General features: G+C 38.1%; 1 protein-coding gene across 1 annotated transcript in view; it reads right to left on the bottom strand.

The window, feature by feature from the left end:
• Positions 1-21,358, bottom strand: part of LOC148271167 (major facilitator superfamily domain-containing protein 6-like) — a 34,136-nt gene extending 12,778 nt beyond the window's left edge. Inside the window, exons 1-6 of the mRNA XM_088241754.1 lie at positions 20,775-21,358; positions 16,188-16,333; positions 9,179-9,367; positions 7,496-7,910; positions 6,260-6,450; positions 1,151-1,287 (exon numbers count right to left, since the gene is read on the bottom strand). Coding sequence (XP_088097880.1) covers positions 1,151-1,287; positions 6,260-6,450; positions 7,496-7,910; positions 9,179-9,367; positions 16,188-16,333; positions 20,775-20,832 — 1,136 coding nt within the window. The 5' untranslated portion in view covers positions 20,833-21,358. The remainder of the gene's footprint in view (positions 1-1,150; positions 1,288-6,259; positions 6,451-7,495; positions 7,911-9,178; positions 9,368-16,187; positions 16,334-20,774) is intronic.
• Positions 21,359-21,564: the final 206 nt, after the last annotated feature.

The following is a 21,564-nucleotide window of genomic DNA, read 5'->3' as shown; positions in this document are numbered from 1 at the left end:
CTGTCTGGGAGGGCGGCTTCCCACTTACGCCGGGAAGCTTGACTGCGGCAGACGCGGGTGACGAACCGGCGAAACTTTCATCGTGGTAACGCGTACGTTACAACTGATTTAAGCTGTGAGCGACTCGATAAACTTGAACGACTTCAGAATACATGCATAAGGTACATTTTTGGTCTTAGGAAATATGACCACATTTCTGATTATCGTAGGCAACTGAAATGGCTCAAAATTAGACAGCGGAGAGACTATCACTCCCTCTCACTTCTGTTCAATGTACTTCATAGTCCTAACGCTCCTATATATCTGCGTGAAAATTTTCAACGCTTATCAGTTCATGGTTTACCTCTTCGTTCTAATTCTCAAGGCACTCTCTTAATACTCATCCACAATTCCTCTTTCTTCTCTAACTCATATAGAGTCCATGCGGCTCCTCTGTGGAATCATCTTCCATCTACCATCAAAGGTGTTACTACATTATCTCTGTTTAAATCACGTCTGAAAAAACATATTTTTTCTCTTCCTTAATCTCTCCTCCTTTCCTTTTTCCTCTTTTTTCCTTTTCCCCATTGAGTAATAGTTTTGATTTAAGGTAATTTATTATGTTTATTTATATTTTTATATTTCTTTAGCTTTTTAATCTTTTTTTTCTATTGAAAATGTTCTGTAACTTGAATTATAAAAATAAAACTTTTATTTTATTGGTTGGCCCGCCAATGTACAAATAATGTTATGTACAAAAAGTTAAATAAATAAATAAAGATTATCAACCAGCGAAAAATGTATAATTGTTGATGTTGGTTGCTATGGAAAAGTGGAAAATAGAAATATGGAAAAGTGTTCCCATAGCAACCGTAGCTACCTATAGCCATAGAGACGAGGAGAATAACAAACATTGAAAGTTGGGAGACCACAGGATGGGTAGGATAGGCGGACCTTCGTCCACCGGTGGCCCATCCAGCCACAAACCACTCAATCCCATCAACCACTCGCGCAACCAGCCATTTTCGATTATAAATATTTGTTTTTTCTTGTCTATCTCAAAACTTAGGAAGCAACCCAAAAAGCAAAGTAGTATTATCTAGTACCTTCCACTGTTGATATGAATTTGATTAGCAGACACCGCCTACCTCTTAAGTCATTTTAGATTTACCAGAACATGTAGTAGATGATGAAGCTGTCGAACATGCCGGCCACCACGGCGAACAGGAGGAATAAGAGCACGGAGGGCCGGCGCAGTAGTGCGGACAGCGTTCCGCCCGCGTCGCTGGGGGGAGACATGCTGGGCAGCTAAAAAACCAACAAATCATTCAAATATGTATACAAAAATTAACATTTGTGTACACCCAGACATAGAATTAAGAATAGTCCAGAAACCGCCTACGAGCATCAAACAGAAGGCGACTAAACAAGTCTTAACTCTTAAAAGACTGTGGTAAATAATCCCTTTGCGCGCGGTGATGTAACTCGTATTACCACTAGTAAAAGATGAAAAATTCTAAGGTTCAGACATGAGAAAAAAAATAAAATGGAGACATAATATTTAATAATTCCTTTTTCATAATTGATGCAAATGAACATATAATTTAACCCTGTTATAGCAAAATTAATTCAAAATCATCGCATGTTACGCGCGTGCGTCCCCTATCACTGTCATCAACCGACTGAAGAATGAATCTGGTTTAGACAACACCCGCCGCAGAACAGCGTCTCTGTCTTCCTTGTCATGACATATATCTTCGTGCACTCTCTTGTATAAGGCATATGTATAGGTGTGTTGCTGAATTAGCGGACATTTATTCTTCGCGTAACAAAGATAAATATTTTTTGTATTTACTAACGCATAGTTATACAAATTTAGCTGTGCAAATCGGGTGCGAAAATGTCCATTTGAGGATTTAAAAAAATGTGAATTCACCATTTAAAAAAATAAGACATATATATCAAGTCTTGTGTCCTATGTCGACCAGTGTGACATCACAGCCTCACAAGAGTTAAACAAGTTTCTTTGTAGACGTGGCTCAGTACGCAAATCCTGATTTGAATTCAACGATGCCGTGTTGTGTCGTTTTAAAGTGGAGAAATACTGCTGGGATCTTAAAGAAACAGGATTGTATCACATTTCATGTGTATTTAGCAAACGAATAAGTAGCAAATGCATTACTTGAAAATTGAATTATTTTTCTATCTGTCAGATTGTCGAAGAAACAAAATGGACATTTCGTTAGTGTTGCTAGGGTTGTAAATTTTTTTACCCTACTTTGCCCATCTAATGAGAGAACTAATGAAAATTGGACCTCGGATTAAACAGCTCTGTGGTGGAAATTTTGCCGTAATTATCTTTAAAACATCAAATATTATTTAACATAATATAAAAATATCTGTTTTATGTCAAATAATTTTTACTCTATATTTTAAGTTTAAAGTTCATTAATTAAATTAAATGACCCTTACTTATCTATTTTGTTGTGTCAATCTTCAAAATTTCAAAAATTTTCGAGAAATTAACAGATTGCTTTTTTTAATATTACATTTGTGTTATGATTATATTTTTTCCCATCGTGTAACATGCAAGGTGGCATCACGAATGCGCGCGGCAAAAGTGGGGCAAAGTGGGGGCATTTTTGGACACAGTTCGATGTATTCGAATATGATTCTACGCTCTTTCTGGACTATTCTTAATTCTATGCTCCCAGGATTCGAAGGATATATATCACAATATTGTGGGGTCACCAGCTTTGGCGATACTTTATGTTTTGTAGGTATATTATTTTATTAAGCGCGCTCCGCACACGCGTGCTAAAAATAATCCGTTTAAGCACAAAAAGGCATCTTATTCTTAAATGTAGGGGTCAGTGCTGTGCAAGCTCCTGACGTCACTGCGACCTGTGAAGATCTATTGTGACGAGTCGCCGTGAATGGTTTTCTGGTTGGAAGGCGAGAGTTTACATTTTGCTAAATCTCCCCCTCCAAGCCCAAATCCGAAATCGGGCTGTTAAGTCGGAAGCGAGCTCTTTAACATCCTCAGGTTTAACCGGTGGTTCCCCGAAGATGAGACTACAAAAAGGCGTCATAAAATTTATTATTTTATATTACAGAAACTTATAATGAGGAATTCCAGCCCAACCCGGAATTAAACTTTAAAAATGTTTTCGTGTACACGTGAATATTTAAAAATTTTGAAGTAGGATGAAATATCTTAAAAACGCACGCAAAAATAAATAAAAAATGATAAAAATAGTATTCATTTTAAAATCGTAAATAATGACGTCACTCCTTATATCTATGTGTTGTATTTACAATTTCCGCTCTAAAGCCCCCGCACCTTGTAAGGAACGTTTTGACCATAGAAAAAAAAGAGTATAATTTGTGGTTGAAAAGTTTTGACATTTCAACAGTGTTGCCAGATCTACCGTTCGTAAAAACAACCAAGCAAATTACGATCAACTAAATAAAGTAATCAAAGCAATATTCCATAGATTCTTGTCAGTTTTGTTATTGGCTGGAGAAATACAACTTACCGCGGTCAGTGAAAGTAAGAACGCCAACCGTTTCATGACGTCACTACTGAAAAGTGACACACTGATTACGGTCATTTGGCGCGGTATTTGATAAATGTAACTTTAAAAAATCATATCTTTTTAAATAAACCATAAAAAATATATATATATTTTTGCTTAGTTAAATAGTACGCTAATAGAAAATAAATAAATAAGAAAACAGTGGAATTCCTCATTACATGATTAAATTAGGTTAAAAGATAGACCAGCGAAGTATCTAAATATTAACCATACATAGCCTAAAACGGCTGCTATATGTGGAGAGACCCGGAAACTCTCAGTCTCACAGCGCTACAGGAACGGCGAGAAAGGGGTGACCTGATAGAGACATACGAGATACTCGACAGTCACTATAGCTACCCAAATTTGTATCCCATATTCGAGCTCAAACAAGATGCTTGTCTTCGAGGCCAGTCTCCGGCTGGAGAAAACCAGATTCAATCTTAATCCACGGAAGCATGTCCTGACCAATAGGGTTGTCGATTGTTGGAATAAGCTGCCACAGGAGCTGATCTCAATGTGTAGTCTCAATGAGTTAAAAATGGACTAGATTTGTTTCGAAAAATTTTAAGTGCGCCGGCAACTAATTTAGGTAAAAATAGATTTAAGCATATCAGCTTAAAGCCGCTCGCTTAAAATTAATATAATAATGATATTATATTCTGTGTATTTTGCTCTTTTCCAGTGGTATAGTGGGCTGGGGAGGTTGCGCTGCGTCTATCATGAACCCCCTTGGTTCTTTTCTTTGCAGTCTCAATCCTGGGAATTGGTTTGCAGCAAAGTCCTGCATCTCGTCCTGCATTGGTCTCTATTTTCTGCAGCCCTCTTCAGCTCGACATATGAGGCGCAGTTAAAATCTTCGCACACTTGCTCCAAATGTTCCCGTCGGGGGCGCCCTCTGTAATTTGTCCCCTCAGCCATTCCCTCTACGATGTCATGCAGGAGACCCTTATGGCGCATAATGTGGCCGATCCATCGGGCTCGCCTCTCTGAGATGGTTTTGATGAGGTGCCTACCTTCTTCGATTCTGTTGAGAACCTCGTCATTAGTGATGTGGTCCCGCCAGCAAATTCCTAATATATAGCACAACATCTCGAAGACCTCTAGTCTTTTTTTATCTCTTTCGGTAAGGCACCATGTCTCACAACCGTACATCAATATACTCCATACATATGCGCCACATTAACTCCATGCGCGCACATCTATATGTATATATATAGCACATTTGCTAGGATGAGGCGTTCGGATTTATTTGCTACCTACGGGGCCCTGGTTAAGATGTTGCAGTTGCCTACCATGGGTGCAGATATTGTTCCGGAGCCAGGATAACGACTGAACTGGGCGTGTGTACATGTGAGTTTTATATTCTCACCGCGATCGCAAGGAACATATTTTGCGATCAATAACTATAAAATCCACTGTGTTGATTATAAAGTTGCCAGAACCCAGTACAAGTTGGGTAATTGCAATCATTGTATTTGGGGTTCTGTGGCAAAGCAAAATAAATGATAACGCATTGTATACTTCATTAGTGAGAAGCCAGTCAGAGTATAACTCTACATTATGGACTCCTTACTACAACTGTCACCAAAATTCTCAGCAAAGAGTCCAAAAAAATTCTTACGGGATATAAATTTTAAAATTAGAATCAGTCATGAATTTTTAAATTACGGTTTTTTACTAAAAACATTAAATTTGTGAAAACTTAACGATAGAAGAAAAATTATAGACCTTTTAAATTTATTCAAAATTGTAAATGCAATATGGCATTGCCCCGAACTGTTATCTCTCATCAACTTCAGGGCGCCTGGAAGAATGACTAGACAGGTGCCACCGTTTTGTAGCAACAACTCACGGACAGTGTATACTTGTAATGCCGTATTAAACAGACTGCACGAACTCGGCAATAGTTATTCCCGCGTATCTGATACATTTATTGTAGGGTATTGTTCCTATAGAACAAACCTTTTGAACTTTTTCAAAGATGGTGAATGGTAATTATATTTATTTATTCATGCATTTCATAATATATACAGTTTTTTGTTCACTTTGCCCAGCTGTGTGAAACAGTACTTATGATTTTCTTGTTGTTTTACTGTAGAATGTTTTATTATGGCGGCCTCTGTGGTGTAGTGGTCAAGACGCTTGACTCACGCACGGGAGGTTCCGGGTTCGATTCCCGGCGAGAACACAAAAATTAAAATGTGATTTTTCTCAAGCCTGGGTGCTCTGTGATGTAATTCGCCACTGTAATTAGGCCTCCTGGCCTGTTGTGGTGCAAAAAAAATGTTTAAAAAAAAAATAATTATTTAAACTTTATAATAAATATAAATCTTGTATAATTTTAAGGTTTAATTTTTTTTTATAAATCTTGGGTTTAAGGAAATTTATTTAAAAAAATATATATATATTAAGCCAAATATGTTAGTATTATAAATGTTTGTGAAAGGCAGATTTGCCGTTTATGTTAATAAAATAAAATAAAAATAACGCATCCCGCGAACCAGCAATTCGAGCGTGCATCTGCTAACGGGCAAGTGGCGCGATCACCCCTAATAAATGAACAAAAATTCATTCTTAAAGTGACGCTTCGATGTTCCTCGACTGAAGGTATTGGACATTGGACATTTTTTTAAAAAGCGTCATCGACACATTTGGTCGTACGGTTACAAGAGGAGGTCGCGATTGTTCGACGGGCACACCTTCAGCCTCTTGCAGAAGAACATGTCGACGAGCGTGAAGGCGGCGGCGAGGGCGAAGGCGGGCGTGAAGTCCTTGGGGCCGGCGGGGGCGCTGGCGCGGTCCACGGCCCAGCCGGCCGCCAGCGCCGTCAGCCCGTAGCCCGCCGTGCCCCACGCCCGCTGGCGCCCGTACTGCATACTGCGCTCGGCGCCTGGAACGAGATGACAATAACGTCAGTCGGCGGCGGCGAGTCGTCCAAATAAGCGGTCATGCACAGCTTGCCATTATATTTGACTTTCAATAATAATGTTTTGAAGTTATTAAGAAGAATTAAGAAGTTGTTTATGGGAAAATAAATAAAATAATCGTTATGTATTAAAAACCACCACCACTGTTTATATCTAGGGCCCAGCCCGTTCTCAGCGAACGATAAAAATAGCCGATTACCTTAGCTTATTACTCCATACTAAAAAGTAAACTAAATTTTAAATCAACAATGTTTGAGTATGTCCAAATGCTTGCAGACTAGCTGGATTTTCTCCCTAGAGAGTTGTTCATATTTAAATTTATTTCAACAGAGAGGGAAAACGTTTTTAAGAAGGGAATATGGAAGTCTAGGCATTTACAGGGCTTATGACCTGTCATTGGCTGGTTTAAGTGGCCATTTTACACACTGTGTAACATTCGCCATTCTGTCCGTGTTTGAACACTCACAAAGTAAAAGAGCTCTGCAAGCAGCAGAGCAGTCTGCAAGCATTTGGACATACTCAAACGTTGTTGAATTACTACCTGGTAAAAGAAGAAGTATAAAAATTGGAAAATTGTTTTCAGGCGTTGCCCAGTAGGTGATTTGGTTCAGCCGGGTGAATCTCACCCCCGAGATAAAGGTTAAGGAAATGTGGATGTTCAAACATGGACAGAATGGTGAATGTTACAGTGTGTAAAGTGGCCACTTAAACCAGCCAATGACAGGTCATAAGCCCTGTAAATGCTTAGACTTCCATATTCCCTTCTCAAAAATGTTTTCCCTCTCTGTTGAAATAAATTTAAAAATAATTGTTATTTATTAAAAATTACCACCAGCGTTTATGTCTAGGGCCCAGCCCGTTCTCAGCGAACGATAAAACTAGCCGATTACCTCAGCTTATTTCTCCATACAAAAAAGTAAACTAAATTTCAAATCTTCAACCTAGTCGCAGTTTTTTAGTACAAAAACAAGCTTGCAGATTAAACACACGACAAAAAACAGTACTCACCCAATACATCGAAGCACACCGCATCGCCGATGCAGTTGGCAACATTGAACGCGACTGTGCCGAGACACAGCAGGATCACAAAGCCCCAGAATGTGACAGTACCGTAAAGATAGTATTCGGAGTCTTCTGCCAAAGTGCATTTAAGAAGCGGACAAGTCTTTTTGGACACACACCGCTGTGGAAGGGAGACGTTGCCCCGACTCGGTTTGGCCTCGAACGAATCACTGTACGCTTCCATCAGTAAAATATCACAGGCTGTCAAGTCTTCGACGAAGACATCAGTCAAATTTTCTAGCAATAAATAGTTTTGCTTGTGAACATATATTTTTGGCATTCGAGTCTTATTTTGTTCATCGTTGCAAGCCCAGTCGCATGTTGCGGGGACCAGCGTGCCGTCGGTACAGTTGCCGCCGCTCTGGAACAAAATAACAAGTCACTAAAACTCTTGGGGCGCGTCCAGGGTAGACGCCTAGCGCGAAATTGCGAAAGCGTATGAAAAACGCCACACATGGCCATAGTGCGAGGCCTGTGGCTGGCGCGACAAATGAATGTTCGAGGCTTAAATTAGATTGTATCGCTCGTTACGGCTGGTTCTTCTGGCCTAGCTAGCGAGCAGCAAATAACCTACCTTTGTATGGACACCGTCGCGTCAATCGTGTAACGTTTAACCTCTTAGCCCCTCCCCTTCCTAACCCCCCCCCACTTATTCAGCAAAATATCCCTAAATATTACCAACCTAATTTAAGTGCTTGTTTGGACATGGAGGTGTTTAACTCCGAATGAAATTTATGCATTTTTTCGTAAATACTATGTACTGGTGATGGTTAATGTGAAAGTGTATTTCAGTATTTGCACGTTGGTGTGCCGAGTGTCCTGACGAAGAGACGGGTACATCTCGAAACCGGTAGACGAAAAAAATAGGTAAGCGGTTTAATATTTACTAACACTCTTAATTTGTTGCAACAGAGAGGGAAAACATTTTCGAGAAGGGAATATGGAAGTCTAGGTATTTACAGGGCTTATGACTTGTCGATGGCTGGTTTAAATGGCCGCTTTACACACTGTGTAACACCCACCATTCTGCCCATGTTTGAACATCCACATTCCAACCATCTCAAGTGCCCCTCCTCCATGACCCCAGGATCTGATCTGATCCTGACTGCCGCGTGGCAAGTTACAAACGATAAGGTACCAGGGGTACCCCAGTGCAAGGTAGGAATCGCATTCATTGTATTTAGGGTTCAGTTGGCAGAGTAAATAAAGAATAACGCGTCCCGCGAACCAGCAACTTCGCGCGTGCTCTGCTAACGGGCAAGTGGCGCGATCAGGTGTTGCAATGAGTAGTATCCATACTCTCTCATGTAGAGGTAATGAAGAAACTTCTTCTGTGTTCTCTCCACCATTAGTGAGTAAGTGGCCTCTTCAGCCATTTTTTGTAAATACTATGTAAAATCAGTGACGGTGAAAGTGTATTTTAGTATTTGTAACCTTAATTAAAATGTTTTTACCATTGCTAAATGGAGCAAATAAATTCAGCGGTCCCATCTTCCTCGAAATGACCAAGTTCAATTATGCTACTGAATAAACTGATCTAGACGGCGATTTTAAAAACAAGAATATTCACAGAGAAAAAAGCAGTCGGAGTTACGCTTGTTTTTCATCAATCTGTCAACCAATATTTACCATTGAATCACAAAAGGGCCAGACATTGACCCAGCTCTGGTTCGAGCCACCGTTAGCGGTGAACCCAATAGTTTTCCCAGAAACCGCTGACTGTCCATCCCTCAACGGAGGCTCCGGTAAGAAGTAGAGGCTGCAATATGAACCACTCATAAGTAAAATCAAGCCCATAAAGATGATCTTCCTCTGGTTCTGTAATCAAAGGAAAAGGAACATCGGTGAAGCTTCGTCGTTTTCTATAGAATCCAATACAACAATTTATGCAACTTTAAAGCTAGGGTTTCCTAGGACAGCGGTGCCCGTATCTTAACGGCCGTAGTGAACGGCGATGCAGTGGACAGCCGTCGTAACGGTGACTAGAGAGTGGTTTCCTAGGAAAACGGTTTTGATAACATTTATCAAAAATGTTTTCCTAGGAAACCACCCTCTAGTCACTGTTACGACGGCTGTCCACCGCATCACCGTTCACTACGACCGTTAAGATACGGGCACCGCTGTCCTAGGAAACCCTAGCTTAACAGTATTGCACAGAAAGACAAAAGCATCGTCCTGCAGTACATTAACATCGTCCCTACCATACATTGAAAGCATCCACCACATACCCGAATCCGTTTTAAAGACTAAATGTCTTTCTTCGGATTCAATCATACAAGCAAGCAATTTTTTTTTTTCATTGCGAATTGATTATATTTTGTCCTTTACTAGCCAAATTCAGTAAGGAAAACGAGAACAAATATTTACATTTACAATTTTCAATGTCCCTTTCGCTGTCGCTCTAAAACCACCCCTCATCGTCTACAAGGTAGGGACAAGGGGAAGTATAAATAAAATAAATAAATAAACCTATTTCAAACACCTTTATGTCGACAGTGATAGGAAACGTTAGTAACTACTCTCTGGAGCACCAGAACGCCCCCAGACACTCAAGGCCAGTCACCGGCAGCGCACCCAAAAGCAGCAGACCTAGCCAAAGACTACTAGTTGAAACCAACTTTTGCCACCAATCATACCTACTCAAACTGTAATTATTGAAGAATTTTACCTCATCAAGCAAAAGCAATAAAGGACCATACAGAAATGAATAACAAAGTAACGTGGCCTAAAAAGACACAGGGCGCAGTCAACGCCCAGCTCAGTTCAGTCGGTCAGTCAGCATCGGCCAGTCAACGGCAGTCAGTCGGGCAGTAGTTCAAGTGCAGCCAGTTCAACTCCTTATCGCCGTAACACTCGCGCGACACAATTCATTATTTATTCGCCATGTAATAAATACGCATTAAACAGCAACCCCGTGCCTTCTGTCAATCTCTAACTGGGGTAGGAGTTCCAAACAACAGCAATCAAATCCTACGTGTATATCATTGGGGGCCATAGCCCATCGATCGATCGTTGCCACACAGGTGTGCAATGATTTCGCCTGAAATAAAGAGCAAAGACTGCAAGAAGAAACTCAGCGTTTTCTACTGGATACAACAACAACAACAAACCACCACGCCGTTTCCCCGTAGGGGTAGGCAGAGAGGTTAGAACGCCATATCACTCTATCTCCGCATACGGACTTCGCTTCCTCTATATTCATACATCTTCTCATGCACGCACGCCAATTATTCCTACTTTTGACAGTTTCCTATTTTCTCAATGCATCCATTAATCAAATTAACAAGGACATTTCTCTCGCTCGATTTACAATAAAAATAAATCTGTGAATCATCTGCCTAGCAGTGAGACCACAATCCACATTCTTTGATGTACAGGAGATAGAGGAGCGGTCCGAGTACTGATCCCTGGGGTACTCCGGTGGACACCTGAAAGTTGGATGAGCTACAGTGGTTCAAAACCCAACGTTCCGACGTCTCGAGGGTTCTACTGAGATACCACGGTAGTATCCGGTGGGATAGTCAACAGCTCCAGAGATCCGGACAACGCGATTGAAAACGTCACTCTCTACGCAACATCTACCAGTGGCAAGCGGTGATTTTTGTTAGGTAATCTACAAAAAATGATCATTAATATAAACCATTAACCTACATATAAATACATAATCCATAGAATTAAGAATAGTCCAGAAACCGCATAGGAGCATCAAATAGAAGCGACTAAACTACTCATAAATGAGTAGTTTTACGTTTTGACCCATTACTTTCTTTGAAGACGTCGCTCAGTACGCAACTCCCGATTTGAATTCAACTATGCCGTAGTGTGTCATTTTAAAGTGTAGAAATACTGCTAGGATCTTAAAGAAACAGGATGGGATCACATTTCATGTGTAATTAGCAAATGAATGTGTATTTAGCAAATACATTACTTAAAAATTGAATTATTTTTCAATCTGTCAGATTGTCGAAGAAAACAAAATAGACATTTCGTTAGTGTTGCCAGGGTAGTCCCATTTGTCGATGCGTTTTGAAGTTGCAAGACTTTTTGTGATGTTAGCTATCATATTATGTAAATGTTATCAACTATCAAATATCTGAATTTAGTAAATGGGGTCTAGAATTTCAACCGTCCATGCGCTCAGTAGCGGCGAGACTTGTCGTTATCTAAATTCTAATTTTATAAATTTGCTTTTTATTTCGTTTTTAAAATATCACCTAAACTCTAAACTTCATTGTCAAATAAAAAATTTGAAAATAAAAATGAAAATAGGGGCTAGATTTATTTTTGTCCATGCGCTCTGTAGCTGCAAGACGTTCTGTTATCTAGCTCGTATAAATCATAATTGGAGACGAGGAACTAGAATCCCAACCGTCCATGCGCTCCGTAGCAGCAAGCCGTGTTGGGATATTTATTTATTGTACAGCGCCCTTGAGGTGATTTTCACAAAAATTATTATTAGTAATGTTTTTTACCCTACTTAGCTCATCTAATGAGAGAACTAATGAAAATTGGACCTCGGATTAAACAACTCTGTGGTGAACATTTGACTGACATTATCTTTAAATCATCAAATATTTTTTAACGTGATATAAAAATATCCGTTTTATGTAAAATAATATTTGTTTTATATTTTAAGTGCAAAGATCATTGATTCAATTAATCTTATTAAATGACCCTTGACTTATCTATTCTGTTGTGTCAATCAATATTTCCGCGTGCACAATACAATTTTAGAGAAATTAACAAATTGCTTTTTTTACCCATCGTGCAACATTACGCGACGACATCACGAATGCGCGCGGCGAAATTGGGGCATGGTGGGGGGATTTTCGGACACATAATAATAATTATTATTATTATGGATAACTTATATAGCGCCATTTTCGTAATATAATACCTCGAGGGCGCTTTACAAAGTGATTATATAAAGGTATAAATTTAATTTAAGGAAAATAATGTACTTTTTCATATTACTTTCCACCACGTGCTAAGAATTTATTCAAATGATTTAGAGAACAAGGGGGTTTTAAGTTTTTTCCGAAGGATCACTTCAATCTTACAATTTCCGCTGGGAGAGCATTCCATGCCCTAGGGCCTGCGACCGCAAATGCGCGTTCGCCGAATTTAGTGCGCTGTTTGCGTAGCGGTATAATTACTTTTCCTTTCGACGTAGATGTAGCTGATCTAAGCGTGAGACGCCTGTCAGCTAGTTCATCTGGAACGCAGAGTTCCCTTAGATATTCCGGAGCAGAGTTGCGCAGTGACTTATACACTTGACAGAGTTTGTATTCCACCCTCCCTGGAAAACGTAGCCAGTGCAATTCCCGAAGTAGTGGAGTGATATGACTGAATTTAGAGATTCCGAAAATAAGTCTCGCTGCGGCATTCAATACAGATTGTAGGCGAGTCATTTTGTTCATTGGTAGACACCATTACAATAATCGACTCTAGACGCTACAAACGCATTTATTAATTGACGGGCGGCTTCAACTGGCAAATTTTTGCGTATGCATTTAATCTGTCTCAGCTGGTAGAAGCGTGAACTTGTCGATCTACCAATTTGAGCGTCAAGAGAAAGGTCAGAATTAAGGATGACTCCCAGTAGTTTGACGGTGGGTAAAGCGGTACTCCTCACATCGGGAAGTGCCGTATCCTGGATCAAATTCTGTCGTCTGGCTGAAGCAATCCACAGCTGTTCCGTGTTAGATGGATTAAGTGTCAGTCACAGTCCAAACTCTTCAAATATAATTCTACGCTGGACTATTCTTAATTCTATGGAAATGATGTGGTTTTAAGTGTTTAAAAAAAGTTTGTTTTTGAATGTTTACAAACAACATTAACTTTTTATGGATCCCAATCAGATTCTTTCCATAAATTCTCCACAATCTCTTCACATTTATTTATTTTCACTGGATTTTTGGTGATACTAAAATAATATCAACGGTCATTCGACACATTTTTGAAAATCGCATTCATAAATACAAAACCGGTATTTCTTATGTATCTACTCTCACTGCCTCCACCTTCCGTGGAATCATTTCTCTACAATACCGCAGAGTGTGTGCGGACCAACTACTGCTTTACAAAATTGTGACAGGAATGGTTGACTGTACAGAGCTGCTCGGTTTAATAACAATACATGTGCCAGCCAGGATTTGTAGACGGTACCACCTGTTTCGTGTACCAATAAGTAAAACATCGTATGTTAAAAATGCTTTTTTTCGTAGGACTTTTTCAATGTACAATACAAAATTTAAAAATATAGATTATACAAACATCACTCTGTCAGATTTAAAATTTACACCAAAAATGTATTATGTAACTTAGTAGACATTATAATAATAAATATGTACATCTCCCCTCCCCTCCTTATCGTCTCTTCAAGCATGTTTGTCCTTATCCCGCCCAATTTACAGTAACTTAATGTTCTTAAAATTAATATTTAAAAAATCTTTGATTATTGAGTACTTGAAAATAACATTTTTATATGTATAAATTGTATGTGTTTATTTGATATGTAATATATATTTTCTTTACTAACTTTGTATAGTATGTGGAAATCTGTTATTGGTTCTGAGTTTATACACTATATCTGTTTGTTTACTAAAAATATGTATGTAGAACTGTTGAATTCCCTAATAAAATAAAATAAAATGAAATAAAATAAATAAAGTTCACTCCTGTTAGTGAGAAAAGCCGAGTTTGACATTTGCAAAAATAATTCTAAATTTAAAATTAATTTTTTAATTTTTTTTTTATTTAATAGCATAATTATACATTTTCACAATTTAAAAAAATTTCACTTGTTATATTTTTACTAAAACTAAAATCCCACCAAGCCACTTTTTGTAGCTTGTTGGTGAAGATTATATTTATACTGACTTAATAATATTATTTACATTTATAAAAACAATGAATAACAGATAAAAATTAGTTTATACAAATAATAATATATAAATTTATTTTTTAAATACAAGAAAATATATGAAAAATTAAAATATTTTTTTTTTTTTAATATTATTTTATGTTTCGGAACTCAACCATAAACAAGTACCTAGGTACCTACTCAAATTCAATATTTGAATATCAATAATTTTTAATTTTGGCATTTCATCATAAACAAGATATAAAAAGCTATTTTTTCTGTGGTTCTGTGAAAATAAAACAATTTTTAATAACAATGTTTGATTATGTCCAAATGCTTGCAGACTGGCTGGATTTCCTCCCTAAGGAGTTGTTCGTATTTGAATTTATTTCAACAGAGGGGAAAAGCATTTTGGAGAAGGGAATATAGAAGTCTGGCATTTACAGGGCTTATGACCTGTCATTGGCTGGTTTACGTGGCCACTTTACACGCTGTGTAACATTCACCATTCTGCCCATGTTTGAACATCCACATTTCCTCAACTCTTCCCTCTGTTGACTTTTGTGAAGTAAAGGAGCAGAAACATTTATTGTTTGTATTTTATTATTTTTAGTAGAAGTTTAAACATGGGCAAAATGGTGAATGTTACACAGTGTGTAAAGTGACCACTTAAACCAGCCAATGACAGGTCATAAGCCCTTTAAATGCCTAGACCTTCATATTGCCTTCTCAAAAATGTTTTCCCTCTCTGTTGCAATAAATTTAAATATGAATTACTCCCTAGGTAAGAAATCCAGCCAGTCTGCAAGCATTTGGACATGCTCAAACATTGTTGAACAATTATTTTACTAACAATATTTTGAGTTTGTCCAAATTTTTGTAGACAAGGACTGGATTCAACTCCCTGGGGAGCTGTTTAAATTAACATATTACAACAGAGATGAAGAACATTTAAGAGAAGGTAATATAGAAGTCTAGGTACCTACAGGGCTTATGACCTGTCAATGGCTGGTTTAAGTGGCCACTTTACACACTGTGCAACATTCACCATTCTGCCCATATTTGAACATCTATATTTCTTCAATTCTTTCATCTGTTATATTACTGTCATATTACCTTCTCTTAAATGTTCTTTATCTCTGTTGTAATATGTTAATATAAACAGCTCCTCAGGGAGTTGAATCCAGTCCGTGTCTACAAAAATTTGGACAAACTCAAAATATTGTTGATAAATCCACCTGGTCCACGAAAATATAACTTTTCAGGCGTTGCCTAGTCTAGTGTGTAGGTGAAATAATTCAATTAGATGAATCTCACCCGCATAAATAAAGGTTTTAGCTCTTTAACTTCACAAACATCAACAGATTAAAAAATTGAAGGAATATAGATGTTCAAAAAATGTTACACAGAGTGTAAAGTGGCCACTTAAATCAGCCAATGACTGGTCATAAGCCCTGTAGATGCCTAGACTTCTATATTACCTTCTCTTAAATGTTCTTCATCTCTGTTGTAATATGTTAATTATTTTATTTGTTTTCCCATAAATTGTTAGATAAAACATATGCTCTAAAGATAAATCATTTTGGTCAAAAGTCAAATAAAATGCTAGGCTGTGCATGATCACTTATTTGGACGATTCGCCCCTGGCGTCTACGAAGTATCCCGTTGGACGACAGAAGACAACGTGCGGCGTGCTAATCTCGTACGACCACGCTGAGCACGTTCGTCTTCGCCGATCTCGCTGTAACTTTGTTTATTTTCTACTGCAGTTACCTGGAAGAGGTCCACGAGGAAGCCCACGGCGGGCTTCGCCAAGGCCCACAGGACGGGGAGGACAGCAGTGACGGCGCCCATCACCTCTGGAGACACGCCCAGTTGTCGTCCAAACACGTTCATCTGCGGCAGCAAAGGGCCCAAAGCTGCAATAGACGACAAATTCTTGAATACGTCCAAATGTTTGCAGACAGGCTAAATTTTACTCCTTCCTCTTATTTATTTATTTATTTATTTATTAACGGACATTGTCCATGTATACAATTTATAAGGTTTAAATATTACAATAAAATAATAGTTTAAAACATTTAAAGAAAAAAGAAAGAAACATTGACAAACATAAGGGACATCGAGACAAGATCTGGACTATTTATTTAGTGCTCGTTTAAATCCTCGTAAACTTAAACCAAACAAGTCCAGATGATCTTGTCTCGAGTTAACAATACGACAAGAGAATCAAGGCCATAGCTTGTTCTATGCTGATCGATGAACAGTACTTCATTGTTTCTCAATCTACGAGTCGGAATATTGAATTTGACTTGTCCCAGTAATGATGGAACATCGATTATACCATTTAGTATGCCGAACATATATATGGAGTCAATATTAGTTCTACGTTTTTGTAGACTAGAAATATTTAACATTGACTCTATTTCAGCGTAAGAATAATTATCTCTCTCTAGTCCGAGCATCCACGCTATTTTTCGAAGCGAGCGATGTTGGACTGATTCAATGTGATTTATGCGATTGACATAGAATGGAGACCAGCCCACTATTCTAGGAGGCATATTCAAGAGGAGGGCGAACAGTTGAGCAATAAAGAGTTTTGATTGTACGGACATTAGTAAAATCAGAGGATATTCTGTTAATGAAGCCAAGTAATTTCAGTGATTTATTGACTGTATTATCTATATGCTCGTTGTATGTCAGTTTATAGTCCAAAACAACTCCTAAATCTCTGATGGACTTGACTACATCAATTTTGGAGTTTTCTAATAGGTACTCGAAGGAAATTGGTTGTTTGGTTCTATGAAATGACATTATTTTATTCTTAGATTAATTAATTAATGAATTAACTTTTTAAAAGCCTCGAAATTATTTTTGGAAGCCACCAGATCTGTATATCCGACAGGACATTTAACAGGGCCACGGATAACCCACGAAGATTTTAAGCGCTGACTATTGTTCTGAGACAGTAATTTTTAATCGAGTGGTCTAAAATTTGACGTGGCCTTTGAGAGGATAATGTATCTAGAGGCTGACAATGCTGACCAACCAGCTCCACACCCATTCACGTCATTTGTATAGAGGAAAATGAATCTACGGGTCAAATCCTGTCAAAATCTGACCCCCGTCAGTGCTATTCAAGCTACTGACGTCACTGCGACCCGTGAAGATCCATTGTGACGGATCCCCGTGAATGGTTCTCCCCCTCCAAGCTACTATGTGGAAGGCGAGAGTTTACATTTTGCTGAATCTCCCCCTCCCAGCCTAGATCTGCATCACTCCCTCATTAACTAACTAATCAAAACAGTTTGTAGTAGTTCATTGAAGATGTTAGGATTCGTCTTGCGTACTGCCAGGGTTTTTGGTAGTACACGAGTACTGAGAATTCTTTATAACTCGTTGGTCCGAAGTAGACTCGAGAGTGGCTCGATGATTTGGGGACCGTGTGAGTTGAAGTACTCTCTTATGGTGGAGAGGCTCTCTCTACATGAGGGAGTGCGGATATTATCCATGGCTTATTTTTTACATATTTATATATTCGCCATAAGGGTTCGTTTTTCGATTTATTTCCTCATATGATTGGCTAAGAATCCTCGTCGCGCTCAAATCAAAATCGAGCAAAATCACTGCTTTTGTCCCATAACCATGGAGAAAATACGGAAATACGTGTTAATGAATAAATGTCAGACCACGTTTTACCCTGAGCCCTCTAAAATTATGACACTCAACTCATGTCCAACGCGAATTTAGTCATTCTTTAACCGCCAGCCGGGTTTTGACGCGAGCTTGACATTTAATTCGAAACCAAAAGAAATTTAAATAAATATGCCTGATTGTGTCGTGAAAGCGTGCAAAAACAGTCAGGATTAAAAAAAAATACTTTTCATTGATAAGTAGGTACCTAGGTACTTGTTTATGATTGAATTCCAAATCTAAAAATTAATAATATTTAAATATTGAATTTATGTAGGTATTTATGTACTTTTTAATGTTTAAATTCCAAAACATAATATGAATATTTTTAAATACAGAATTCTTTTTGCAAATGTAAAATTCTGCTCTTCTAACACCAGGGGTGCACTTTATTTAAGATTGCGATTGTCAAAAATGTATCGAATGTCAGTTAATATTTTTTTAGTATTACCCAAAATCTAGTAAAAATTAAGAAATTTAATGAAAGAATCTGATTGGGATCCATGAAAAACAAATGCTGTTTGTAAACATTCATATTTTCATTCATTCGGTTTCTCTACACGAGGGAGTGCGGATATTATCCACGGCTTCATCCCACCGAGTTCCTCCAGGGTATGCTCGGTTACAGCAGTTTGAAGACTAGAAGGAATGTGTATTTAACAACGCACTTCTTTCGATTGTTGCGCGGTATTATGGACAACCCTGAAATTATGCGGAGCATCAGCTTTTGTGCTCCTGATAATTACCTTAGACAGCGTCAACACGACTGTTTCACATTCCAATATACAGGACCTGTTGGAAGGGCTATCTCTATGTTGAACAATATCACTTTGGACATTGACATTCTTCACGTCTCTGAGGGAGTTTTTCGTTACAAGATTCTCTCACTTTTTTAACATATTATTCTTTGGATATTATGTATGCTAATGTGTTTTTTTATATATGTACCTCATTTTACCTAATTATTTCTATATGTATGAATTAAGATATTTTATTTTTTATGTACATATATATGAATAAATAAATGAAATGAAAAAATTAAGATCTGAAATTATTGCAACAGAGAGTGAAGACATTTTTGAGATGGCAATATGGAAGTCTAGGCTTTTACAGATCTTTCGATCAGTCATGTAACATTCACCATTCTGCCTAAGTTCAAACATCCAAATTTCTTCAACTCCATCTGTTGACTTTTGTGAAGTAAAAGAGCTGAAACCTTTATTGTTGTGAAAAGATTCATCCGGCTGAACTAATTCATACTAGGCAACGCATGAAAACAATTCATACTTCTTTACCAGGTAGTTTAATGAACATTTCTTTGAGTATGTCCAAACGTTGGTAGACAGGCTGGAGAGAGCAACAGAAAGGAAATACATTTTTGAGAAGGGGATGTGGAAGTCTAGGCATTTGCAGGGCTTATGACTTGTCATTGGCTGTTTTTTAAAGGAGAAAAGAAAATATTTGCATTCTTATCATTTTCCCAAACATTTTGATTTTTGGGGCCATTTACAACGAGTTGTAAATAACTCACTATTAGAAAATGAAAATCAAGTTGGGGTAGAGTGGGGTTCGAGCCCCGGACCTCTGATCCGCGAGTCCGCAACACTAGCCACGGGACCACAGCCCATTTGAGTGGCCACTTTACACACTGTGTAACGTTGACCATTTTGCCTATATTCGAACACGCAAATTATTCCATCTGTTGATTTCTGTGAGGTCAAAGAGCTGAAACCTTCATTGTCGCGAAGAGATTCTTCTGATCGAATTATTTCACATACTAGGCAACACAAATGTGAATAACGCAAACTATGTGGTAAGTGGCCACTTAAACCAGCCAATGACAGGTCATAAGCCCTGTAAATGCCTAGAATTGCATAGTCTCTTATCTAAAATGTTCTCCTTACCTGTTGTATTTTTTTAATCTCAATGACTCCCTGGGGTAAAATCCAGTATTTTGTCTTTAAACATTTGTACAAACTCGAAATATTGTAATTATTTGATGGATTAAAAATATTACAACACTTATGCATGGAACTGGAAGAGAAAGGAAGGATGAACGCGGTTGAAATGCCATCTCTTAGACGAATGTGTGGGAAATTAATGTATGACAGGGTTAGGAATGATGAAATCAGGCGAGATTGTAAATCTGAGTCAAGTAGAATTGGCGGCCTCCGTGATGTAGTGGTCAAGACGCTTGACTCACATACGGAAGGTTTCGGGTTCGATTCCAGGTGAGAACACAAAAATTTAAATGTGAGTTTTCTCAAGCCTGGGTGTTCTGTGATGTAATTCACCACTGTAATTGGGCCTCCTGGCCGGTTGCGGTGCAGAAATAAATAAATAAGATTAAGAAAGGGTCTCTGAGATGGTTCGGTCACGTAGAACGAATGGACGACGAAAGAATGGGTAAACCAGTATATATTGCGAAAATGAACGGCAACGTGAGACGAGGACGACCGAGGAAGACGTGGCACGATCAGATAAACCAAAATCTCTGTCTGGTCATGTCAAAAGCGGGCAGAACCGAAGGGCATGTGTGACAAGATGCATTAATGTGGAAGAAGCTAGGAATGTATGCCAGGATAGACGTGCGTGGCGGTCCATTCTCTGCCTACCCCTACGGAGAAATGGCGTGATGGTAGTAGTAGTAGTTAAAAATGTTCTTACCAGCAAAAAAGAAAAAGTAGTGAGCCTTGACGGGCAACAAATCCTTTGAAATTTTCATTCTTTTTTCATATAAACTATTTCGCTTAGCTAGGAATCATAAATACACTTAAAACTGTAAATTATATTGTGTAAGTACTTTTAATGTTCGAATAAAACTGAGTTAGGTACTTATTTTCGTATTTTCTTAAATTTAACTTAATTACTCAACTGCCTATCTATTTATTCGATAATGATATTAACAATGATCTTATTTTATTTTCGCCAAACACGACACTAATGTTACATTGAATCCCGTGTGTGGCGAACACTTTCCATATTCAAAAAACCTGCTGTCAAAATCAAAACAAAAGAAATGCGTCCAAACGTCACCGTGACAGTGACATTCGTGGTTCGATTCGCGGGCACTCGACGCCCGTGAGAATGATTTTTGGAATCAACTTTTTTACTAATTCGTTCATCAACACGTATGCGATAAAAGAATAATCCCTTTTACGAGACATTGTTTGAAAGATTGATCTTTAATTACATAAGAAACCGGTTGAAATCGGTTCCGACTTTGACATTTAGGTTCGGGGCTGCCAGATGTTGAAAAAAAAAAAAAAATCCCTAGATTTTGGAATTTTGCACTAAAATATAATTTTCCCCGTTTTAAAAAGTATAGTCCTTAAAATGTAACATGATTAGAATGACAGTTGTTAGAAAAAGTGACGACATAACTTTGTAGTAACGCCAAAGGAGTTATTTATATTGACACACGAAAAATCATTTGTATCTGGCGTGCTAATTTATT

Source organism: Micrasema longulum, unplaced genomic scaffold (assembly GCF_059751315.1).
Source record: "Micrasema longulum isolate JH-2025_06_02 unplaced genomic scaffold, ASM5975131v1 h1tg003052l, whole genome shotgun sequence".
Lineage (NCBI taxonomy): Eukaryota > Metazoa > Arthropoda > Insecta > Trichoptera > Brachycentridae > Micrasema > Micrasema longulum.
This window is presented reverse-complemented; position numbering and strand designations above follow the sequence as displayed.